Source organism: Olea europaea, chromosome 21 (assembly GCF_002742605.1).
Source record: "Olea europaea var. sylvestris chromosome 21, O_europaea_v1, whole genome shotgun sequence".
Classification (NCBI taxonomy): domain Eukaryota; kingdom Viridiplantae; phylum Streptophyta; class Magnoliopsida; order Lamiales; family Oleaceae; genus Olea; species Olea europaea.
The window spans coordinates 5,356,217-5,367,913 of record NC_036257.1 but is presented as its reverse complement, the minus strand read 5'-3'; the positions used below and the strand labels follow the sequence as shown (position 1 = coordinate 5,367,913).

Genomic DNA, 11,697 nt, shown 5'->3' with positions numbered 1-11,697 from the left:
AGGAGAAGGCTGCCAAGGATTTTTCAATTTCCACATAATCAATATTTCAGCAGAAGACGATGCAAAATTCTAAGTATATAATGTAAATTAAATTGCCGGTCCGATTAACTTAAATTTGGGCCAGTTTATAATAACCGGATGGTTCTGGCGAGTTAATAATGGGTTCATTGCAAAGTTGAAGAAATAAGTCGACCAGACCGGACCGGACTTGGATCCTGTTCGTTGGTTTCCAGAACGAACTTGCCGGTCCGGTCTGAGCCTAATAACACTGATTGGAAGTACTGAGAAGAGACTATGGGGAATGGGGATCTTATTATCCCAATGGCATGAAGGGACACAAACAATTCGGATTCAAGGGACCATGAGGACTTGAGTAGGCAGTTACCTGATCATGGTGTAGATAGACATGGTAAAACATGTAAACAAACAAGAGAATTCTTGCCACCTGCAATTCATAATATGACGTTAGTAAGAGCAAAAATAACTCACAAAAGACCAAAAGAATGTAATTTCCAGTTATCAGAATAAAGAGCATGTTTGGGAAGCTTAAAAGTAACTTCTTACTTTTTTCCTAAACATGTTCCAAAGTTACATTTTTTTGTTGTCAAGATCTTACTTTGTATAAACTAAGCATTTATTTCTTCTGTAGAAGGTACTTCTACTTTTTCTTAGGCAAACATGCCCAAGGTTCCATCAAAAAGGAATGCTACAAAATTGAAAATCTGAAAGAAGCTTCTTCCATGTCCAACTCATAGCATCATTGACAGTCATTATAGGCATGATACTGAGTTTCATGTTTACATTTGTCTCCTCTGTGAAATATTACTTTGATGGTCATAGTATAGTTTTATATTGCAATAAATGGAAATTAAGGTGTTAAGTTACGCACCAACCAAGCAAAAAATATGACAATGCCATTGATCAAATATGCATTGGATCTCTTCAGCCCAGCAATATCGAGATACCTATGAAATAACCATATACATTTATCAGTCCAGCCTCACATTATGAAACAAACTTCATTAATTGTTTTCCTTTTTCCACAAAATCAGAGAACCCACCATCTCATGTTGATCTCTGGGGTTGTCACCTCAGATATTAGGACCATGAAGGTGTAAAGCTGCCCCTCCCCAGTGAGCATGGAGTATGATACTGCAATTGCTGAAAGAGAGTGATGGACAATCTGAAATTAAACAGTAAAGAAACCATTATTCTCATCAACTCGTTATGGATATTGAGCATTTTCTATCATTGGCATTTGTTCAAAGACAAAATGTGAATCTTTTCCATTTATTCTCAGACACCAAAAAAGAAAGGAAGTTGACAAATGTACTTTGATATTGGAACCCCGAACTCCACACACTCGTAGAAATGTAATGCAAAAATCAACATTTGAGGCTATAGATCATGATAAAGAAAAAATTAAGTGTGACTACTAAGGTGGGAGTAGAGACTCATCCCACTCGACAAAGCAGATCCAGTTAAGAGAATGACTGAATCTGCATCAAATTCTATCTAGATGTTAATGTCTAAAGCATCATATCTCCAACATAGCCACATTCAGCAGTGTACCCAGCAAATCTGAAAAAAAATAAGCATAGTTCCATATTCCTAAAAAAATATTTCAGGGGCTGCAAAATCCCCATATCAGACGTGGCGTAATATGGGAAATGCAGAAATAAGCTAAATTGAATATCTACTTACATATTCCACTCCACCCAAGTAAGGGTACAACCAACAAATCATCCCAAGATCTGAAATGAAGTACCCAACAGATACCTGCGAGAAGTCACAACACCCAAGAGATGAAGTGAATCTTACAGGGGAAAAAGGGTGCACCAGCCTCAATTGAAGCCTAGATAACAATCATATTTTTAAAATATTTAATCATAGATCAAGACACAATAACAAGAGAAGGATTGAAACAACAGATTATAAATCTTCAACAAAATATGGGATGGGAACATGGAGAATCTCGTAGATACTTGATTAAATCTTTTATATTGAACATTGAGGAGCAATCATTTTTGATCTCATGCCTGCATCCTTCCATAAGCAACATATTTAGCATGAATTTATCACACAGATAATACATCATCAGCGAACAATCTTTTGTGTTTTAGCTTCTTAATGCAAGAGCTGAGCTCCAAAGAGGAAATCAGGAACAGCCTTATTATTGGTTAACAAAATGAGTTACCTTTCCCCGAGCAACTCCTGGAAGAGAATGAAAATGAACATGCTGTGTCCAGGAACAAAAAAAAGAAAGACACAAATTGGTTCAGGAGTAAAATGATTAAGTGAATTATGAACGCTGTGTTGTATAATTGATTATATCCATTAGTTGATAATCTAATGACCTTGAGATAAAGCCCTCCCTACCCATTGGACATCCTCCCCACCCTCCAAAGTTTAAATACAGATAAGAAAAGAAAAAGACAACAAAAGACCCTGAAAATGACAAAAGATAAAACATCATGGTTTAATCTTTGAGTACAAATGGCATGCTTGAAAGAACCAAAAATTATCTTCTTCAATGACTTATAAAAAAATAGAATAAAACATAAATATGCATCTAAAAATATTAAAAATGCACCAGAATCTTTACCCCAAGTGCAAATGTTGAGAGAGGTGAATTTCGGAATGTAATAAGCTCAGCAGAATGGTGCTCAGAGAACAGATCGGACCAAAAGACAAAGTACAAGGATGTAATTGAAATAAAAATGGCATGAAGGGTGGAGACACCACTGCAATAAAGTAAGAATAAAGTCAGAGAAGTATCAGAAAAATTGATAATAAAAATATGAACATTATTCACCGGTTGTTCCATTCAGTCCTTTGAATCTTTGTAAGGCCATTATAACCCCTGAAGTAAATGGCGCTGATGAGCTGAGTCAAATCATAGACCTGTTAGAGGGAGAACCATTATAAAAGATCAACAAAGTCTCAGAATGTTGGAGAAGCAATCTTGTAACTAGAGAGTGCTAATGTCCCAATCAAATAATAACATGTGCAGTTTTCATTAATGATCTATCTATTTTTATTCACTAGTTCATGTGTAATCAGCCATATGAAATGCAATTGTTGTTAGGGTGCTGCAGTTACGTCTAGTACACATCTAATATTATATGAAAATACAGTAGTCCCAACCTCACAAATACATTTTCGAACTTTGTTGCATAAGAGTAAGGATAAGAATATCCATCACTATGGTTCAAATTGTCATAATAAAAAAATTAAAAACAAAAAACTTGTCCAGATAGTTCACCTGTAGGGGTTATTATTAAAAAAAGGAATTCAAATGTCTAAACATACCAATTTGCAGGTCAATGCGCCAACAACCACAGAAGTGTATGGAATAAAAGGATCTGATAATATGTAGTTTTTAACAAGAACCTCAGCCTGGGTTCGGTATGACTTCAATGTGAAAACAGTCCTCTTAGAAACTGCCATTATACCAAGTTAACGGACCACGAATTTCATTTTTCCCTAGAAAAGGATAATGTGTGAGCTTCCTGGAAACAATTCAACAAACTTTTACATACATTGTTTAGCATAACAAGGAAATGGAGATGACAAAGCAAATGGGATTTATGACTACCAGAGGCATCACCATGAATGCCAATATGAAAGAGTGAGAAGCAACGAATACAGTATATTGTTCTTGAGATGCACACATATATGATGGATTAAAATCTTGATTACCATAATATCATAGATGGGTGGGTATGGATTTATAATTTCACAACACTTATTATAAAGAAAGGATGTTGCTTAATTCAAAGCAGTGGGTACACTGTAATAAAGATATAGAAGTGTTCTGCAAGGCTCATGATGAGACCACATGTCACAGGCTCAGCTGGCAGACACAAAGGTCATATTCTTTGATGCTTGAATTATTGTACTGATAAAAAAGAAAACCCATTCACGTGAAGAAAGTCAAAACCTCTACAATTACATTTTGCCACCATTTACCTAAATTTGAGCAGAAAAATCAAGATGGAAACAGCCAGAGACGTTGTCTCAAGCTAAAATTTTATAGACCATTAGCTGATAATAGTAGACGGTCATTTTCATGTAAGCATGGAAAGGACAGAAGATATTCAGCAACACTAATTCTTGTCCAGACTCAAATCCTAGAATGGATTGCAGAGTCTTGCAAATTCAGAATAGCATAAATGTACTAAGCAAATTGAGGAAGCCAGAAATTTTTGTAACGTGTTTCCTTAGATACAGAGGCAGGTAAGAAATATCGTATTATGCATATTAATATAATTAAAAGAAGTATTTAGCAATGCTAAATACTTGAAAAAGACGATCAAATTTGTGTTGGATAACATTTATAAAATATTTATTGATTCCTCAGGTAAATGTCATAAGTTAAAATCACAGATGTGGAAAGGAACAACACATGGAAGGTACAAATTTTCAAATCCAACTGACATCCACACTAGCCGAAGCTTGTTAAAGTGCCAGTAGTCCGAGTTTTTTGCAACTGAGTTAAAAGCTATTACATGTTGCTGAGTATTTTCCAGGAACTGCAGAAACAATCTAAAAGCAATACCGAAAAGACTGCAAATATTTGAAACTAATATAGTTCTCAAAAGAACATATTCAATCACTAATTACAAACCCCTTATTCTGAATGGTATATTAAGATGATCGCACACATTGTGATGTACATTATGCTCCAGGGACAGTACCTTCCATGCTGGCAATCATTGTAAATCTAGGCATTTCGCCCAGAGATCTACTGATCACCGCAATAACCATTCATTGCAAAAATCAAATCATAAATACAGAAAAAAAATACTTATATGATATTGGGATCACAAATCAAACTCATGGACATCAAAACCTACAAATCACACAAAAATTAGACTCTTGATACCTGCCAGTGTAGAGAAATCAAAAGATCCACCAGCAAATTCCAATAAATCGACGAGCCATTAAATCTAACCCTTGCGAGGCAATGTTAAAAAAAGATGTATTTTTTCTATTATATAAAGCGGCCCGGAACAAATCTGCCAAATGGCAATGCCAAATAAAGGATCCGCGACAGAAAACGTGAAGTTCAATCAATGAACAAACCGAAAACCAAAAAGATAAAATGGGTGATGATAATTGTGAGTAGTTTGCTTGTTAAAAATACATGTGATGGTTTCCTGTACGAATCACCAACCCAAAAAATGGAAGAGAGAGGGAGAGAGACAGTAGTGTATGGAAGATACAGAATTTGTAGAAACATGCGTAGAAAATTGCATTGGGGTGGGGAGAGTCATATTAGCGAACAAAAATTTAGGCCTACGTGTGAAATTATGTTTGGCCCCGTCCGTGTGGATGGCATTGCATTTTATGATTCTATTCTATCTGTCCATAGAAAAGTAGAATCGAGGATTTCTAGGTTTGGTCCTTAGCTTAGTGTTTAAAAAGTATTTTCAAAAAGTAAATGTAACCATTATGTAACATTCATAATTTGTTTATTTTGAATTAAAATAGTGAATTCCAATAATTATAAGTGATAAACATATTTTATACACTTATTCAGAATTTTAAATAATGATACTTTGTAGTTCTTTTGATAATATTGCCTAATTCATGTTATATTATGTCAAATAGGGAAAACTGTATATTTGATTAAGAATTGGTGAAAAGAACGCAAAAATAGTGAAAAATGGCGAAATCCAAAACTCGAGGACTAAAATGTAATACTTCAAAAGTTGAGTCGGATTGCAGAACGATGATTAAAGAATATCAAGAGTCAAATGGAGCTGAAGAGAAGTCCATGGGATGAGAATATGTTGAAAAAGATCAAAGTACACACACAAGAAAATTCGACAAAAAATTGTACTATGCAAAAATCTACTCCAGAGTCACCTATACTACACACACACACACACCAAATGAACCATGCGTACGCAGGGTTCAATTCTAGGAAAAAAATTGTTTCCTTACTTTGTTTTAAAAACTTTTTGTTTACAATCTTTTAACACCCTATTTATACCAAGAGTCGTCCAAAAACGTGAGAGACCTCTCTTAAACCTAAAAATCTCTGCATTCAATATATTTTGGAGGCAAAGAACAAAATTAGATCATCAACATCAAGGGCATTGTGCAAGATTCTTGAAGAATATCTATCAATTTTTCATTCAAAAAAATGGATTTCTCCACCTTCTTCCACATTTCTTCGATTTGGGTGATGTTTTTTCATGATTTCTTGTATAATTTAATAATTAGGATGGTTAGTTAAGTTTTTCATTGTATTGGAAGAATGGTTTTGTTTATTTTAATTCAAGACAATTAATTTAGTATTTCGTGATTTTTCGTGATTGGTTTTGCATTTTCATTGAACTATTTGATTGCTTGATCACCAATTAGATAGTAAGTTACTTGTTATAGTGTAGGAATACCTATAATATGTTTAGAACACGGTAAAATTAACACATGAACGATAGGTATAATGTCTATGGCATGTGTAACCATGTGTGATAAATTTTGTGAATTAATGCATGTTTTTCATATGAATTCGGATTAGAAATAGGATCGGGTTGTGTTAAACATAAGTTTAGTATATGTTGAAAAAGAATATTGAATAAAAGTGGATTATCAATTGCTTTGAATGCATGAATTTACCAAATTATGAATTAAGAGTTGAATTAAATAACAATAGGGAGATTCACGATTCTAATACAAACATTCACAGATTTGTTAAATATTTTATCTGTTTTATTAGATTAGGATTAGTATAGAATACATAAAAAATAACTCTTTTGATTCTATATTACCTCAAAATTGATAAAAGTTACTGAACTGGATATTAGATCTTATTCCTTATGGGAAAGATGCTCTTAACTCACAAATCTTATTACTTGTACAACGATCTCATACGCTTGTGGGTTTTCTACGAACAATAAGCACAACAAAACATGTTTGTGTGTGTGTGTGTGCGCGCATTTCGATTAGGTTATAATCTATGGTTATGATTCTATGTGATGTGTAAAATTTACGTATGACCTTACCACCCACATCTGGTTTGAGGTTATAATAACATCGAGCACTTTCCTTGGACCAGATGATCCTCGAGCTTGAGGCCTTCGGGCATATCATGTCCCTTACCGTTCTTTTCCTCTTTCTTTCTATGACATTCCCTAACCTAGAAGGACTCAACTACCACAGTCCTAGGATTATCCAACTGCAATAGTTCTATATTTTCAACAAAACTCTAATGTCTAGCTTTTACAGGACTCTTAAACAGATAAGGCATCCTAGCGATCAAATTTTACAAGGATTGCACTTTCTAACTCTATAAAGACAAGTCCCATTCATCATTCAAGTACGGAGGGACGATGATGACCTATCTCAACGCCTTTGGTTTAGGTTTTGGAGATCCTGTTTGTATTCATTCGCAACCGTCAAGCTTGGAATCGGCATGTGTAACTTTTTGGTAGCATCATTAGAGCTGTTTGTGAAAAATGCTACGAAAAGTCAAGGTTAATACATGTTTAAAACCTCCTAAAGCTCATCAGCTAGAGCTCAGTCTCCTACCGAGGATCCTCCATTCTCTCCACTGGTGCCACCAAAGTTACCAGTACCTCTATATTACTTTACCTCCATATTATCTTCAAGGTTCTCTTGTTCTATGCCATGAGAAATTTAACATTTGTATCAATGCCTATATCATCATCAAGTTATGCCATTACCTCCATATTACCTTCAAAGTTCTCTTGATTTATGTGATCAAATGATAACTTATCTTTTCCAGAAAGATCACATTGTCTAGGTATTTCTAATACTATGGACCGTTCGTTACCATGTTGCATACAAATATATGAATGGAATTGATCCCAATCATCTCTTCCAACACAATTTTTTCCTCAGATTAACTTTCATTAATATACTTATCATCCGAGAATATTGCATTTTACGCTAACAAAGAGCTTCCTAGAGGACAATATAAATAATACTCCCGTTACCCTTGGGGAATCCCTCAAATATGTATATTTCTCCTAATGTATTGTATTAATTCATTTACTTTTTTTATTACATCATACAGCTTCAACCACGATTCATTGTTTTTTATTCGTAACGCCCAAAATTTTCATAAGCTATGGAGTTACCAAAAATTCATTTTTTTTTGTATTAAATGCAGAACGATAAAAATAAACATCTTTAAAATAAAATAATTCAAATATCTATAAATTTAAACAAAACTTGAGAATTGTATTTTAAAAAACACAATCACCTAATGAATTAAATAACATGTCTTAGAATGAATTAAACCAACTACTAAATTGAAAGACAGAAAATATAATGTTTATTCTTCCTTCAATCCACTAGGCAACCTGGACACCATCATGCTAGAAATCCAATCCATTCGAACTAACTTGTAAAATTATTCTAAGAATGAGTATTTAAAAATAACCAGAAAGATACGCGTAGTTTTCATAAACAGTTATATAACTATAAAATCTATACTTCATACCACTATTCACTTATAGAGTATATCGATGACCAAATGATACTCCAATCTTAGGTTATCTTAAATTCTCGTCGAATTTCATCTCTTGCTAAGGAATCTGAACAAACAGTTCATGCACATTTAATTGAATATAAAAGTACATAGAGACAAACTACTTGCACAAAAATATCTTACCTTGATTTTGAAAGGTTGAAAGGAATAAAATCTTGCACGTAAAAAATGTCCTACTATTTTTCTATACTTTTTATTGTCATCTCTCTCTACCATGGCTATCTTTATTTTCTATGGTGAAATAATGAAATTTTTTGTAGTATTTATAGTTGAAATTCTCAATTGAGTTTGTATGCAACTAGAATTAAAAAATTTGTGTAATATATGGAATTTGGATAAAAATTGGTTTCAAATAATAAAATTTGAATTGTATTCAAATAATGCTTTCATGTCAACAATTCACGTGGCATGGGCTAAAAAGAGGAAATGTTTTGTTTAAAATAATATTCCAAATTCCTTCCAACTTCATTTAACATTATATTATTTTAATCGAATTTAACTTGATGTGATCTGATCCAAAACAACTTTTTCTTAGGTCAATACTCATAATTAATTACAAGCTACAAAAAAGTCCATTATCGATATCCTTATATTCGCTATTTCAAAATCTAATTACTTGGCCAAATAAAAAGAATTAATATTTTTTCACTTTAGTTCCTCAATATTTCAATATTATCAAAACATGCTTAGGTCAAAATTCTTATCACTAAATAATTCTACACTATAAAATTTTGGGACTTTACAAATTCCCCTCCTTAAAATGAATTTCGTCCTCTCTATGCATTTGCAAAGCTCTAATTATGTCTGACACATTTAAAACTAATTATGCTTAATCTTTTAGTGATAATCTATCTCATCCCATGTTGCATAAACAATATTCCAATAGAATGTGAAAAATTTTCAACCACTAAATTATGCGAGGTAAACATGTTTGTACATTTCATAACATGAAACAAGATGACTCATAATTTTGCTAAAAAAATACATTTCATTTCGTACCTTGAATCAATTGTAAAGTAGTTGAATAGTGAGCGTCGTATGCCAATGATTACATGTTTAAGACTTCAAATTTTTTACATTGTCCATGAACTCTTAATGCTTATGAAAGTATTTTATTTCTATTTTCATTTGAAATTTCCTAAAATATGATTTCTCAAAAATTAAGTTTCTAGAATAGAATATTCTTAAATTTGGAATGGTTTGAAATATATATATATGAGCAATCAAAAAGCTTCCAGATGAGAAGGAAGATCACAAGTGGACTGCTTAAATTCCAATTTATTCTTAGATAGTTTAAATCTTTTTAACAAAACCTTTGAATTTTGCAAATACACAAATCAAGAACACTCAAACAATCAGTAGGAACTATAGATCTCTTAATCTATAATATTTATAACTCACAAATTCCTATTAAAACTCATTTATTTGAAACTAATAAAAAAGTCTAAAAAAATAGAACTTGATTATGACACCAAACTGTAACACCCAAAATTTTCATAAAGCTTGGAGTGTTACCACAAACTTAATTTTCGTTGTATTAAATGTAGAATGATAAAATAAATTTCTTTAAAATAAAATAATTGAAATATCCATAAATTTAAAGAAAACCTGAGAATTGTATCTTAAAAAAACTACAACCACCTAACTGATTACATAACATTCTTAGAATGAGTTAAACTAACTAATAAATTGAAAGAGAGAAAAACTTCATGTTTATTTTTCTTTCGATCTACTTGACAATCCGCATCACCATCTTGCCATCAATCCAATCGATCGAACTAACCTGTAAAATTATCGTAAGAATGAGTATTTAAAAATACATAGTAAGATACGTGCAATTTTTATAGATAATTACATAATAATAAAATCTATATTTCATACCACTCTTCTTTTAGGTGACCAAGTGGCACACCCATCTTAGGTCATGTTAAATTCATGTAAGATTTCATATCTCTTTTTAAAGAATTCGAAGATCAACTGGTAATTCATACATATTTAATTGAATATAAAGGTGTATGAAAACAAACCACTTATATAAAAGTATCTTACCTTGATTTTGAAATATTGAAAAGAATAAAATCTTGCACATAAAAATACTCTTATTATTTTTCTATAATTTTTTCCTCTCCTCTCTCTATACCATGGTTATCTTTATTTTCTGTGATAAAATAATGAGAATTTTTACAGTATTTATAGTTAAAATTCTCAATTGAATTTGTACGCCACTAGAATTAAAAAATTATGAAATACGATGAATTTGGATAAGAATTAACTTCAAATTATATAATTTGAATTGTATTCAAATAATGCTTTCATATCAATAACTCACATGGCATGGGCTAAAAGGTGGAAAAGTTTTGTTTTGAATAATATTCCAAATTTCTTCCAATTTCATTTAGCCTTATATTGTTTTAATCAAATTTAACTAGATGTGATCTTATCCAAAATAACTTTTTCTTAAATCAATACTTCTAATTAATTACGAGCTACAAAAAGAGTCTAATATTGATATACTTATCTTCGCTCTTTCAAAATCTAATTACTTGGTTCAGATAAAAAGAATTAACAACATCTCAATATTATTAAAATATGTTTAGGTCAAAATCCTTACCACTAAATATAAAATTCTGGGAGGTTACATAACTAGAAAAAGTTTTAAATGTTACATTTCATGAAATTATCTCTAAAATAAAAAATAATAAGAAAATGATATGTAAATCAAGTCTCGTCTTGTAGTAGAAATTAATTTAATTATTTATACAAGCATTGCATATTAATTAAATAGTTTTAATTTCAGACCACTTGCTTAGCATAATTGACGCCTCGATCTTGTCTTGACCATTTCCTTTTCAATTTCTTCCTAACTATATATCATCCAAAAGTGCCTTATAACTGAATTTCATGTAATTCATCCATGACTCATTACTAGTCATTAAATACGTTAAGTTATATGTAGCAGTTAAATGAAAATCTTGCATATACAAATCTATATTCTTATTTTGCAATCTAATTTATTATTGGATTCTATGTAAATTTATTTAGTTTCAAACTTTATTATTTATAAGTTTATTGGGAGGTTAAGATTGTGACTAGAGTCTAAATCTAGACCAATTCGGATAAATTTCTGTGAAAAATTAAATTTTATTTTTTAAATTGGTTTCACTTGATTC

General features: G+C 31.7%; 1 protein-coding gene across 8 annotated transcripts in view; it reads right to left on the bottom strand.

Annotated features, from left to right (window-relative positions):
• LOC111370445 (transmembrane protein 56-like) overlaps nt 1-5,264 on the bottom strand; it is a 13,343-nt gene extending 8,079 nt beyond the window's left edge. Inside the window, exons 1-9 of one of the 8 annotated variants that reach the window (XM_022992150.1) lie at nt 4,889-5,264; nt 3,313-3,512; nt 2,816-2,904; nt 2,606-2,744; nt 2,198-2,239; nt 1,705-1,779; nt 1,062-1,183; nt 890-965; nt 386-445 (exon numbers count right to left, since the gene is read on the bottom strand). In XM_022992150.1, the coding sequence (XP_022847918.1) occupies nt 386-445; nt 890-965; nt 1,062-1,183; nt 1,705-1,779; nt 2,198-2,239; nt 2,606-2,744; nt 2,816-2,904; nt 3,313-3,450 (741 nt within the window). In that variant the 5' untranslated portion in view covers nt 3,451-3,512; nt 4,889-5,264. The remainder of the gene's footprint in view (nt 1-385; nt 446-889; nt 966-1,061; nt 1,184-1,704; nt 1,780-2,197; nt 2,240-2,605; nt 2,745-2,815; nt 2,905-3,312; nt 3,513-4,888) is intronic. The other 7 variants (XM_022992154.1, XM_022992149.1, XM_022992153.1 and 4 more) reach the window with 7 other exon arrangements.
• Between the last annotated feature and the right edge of the window lie 6,433 nt (nt 5,265-11,697).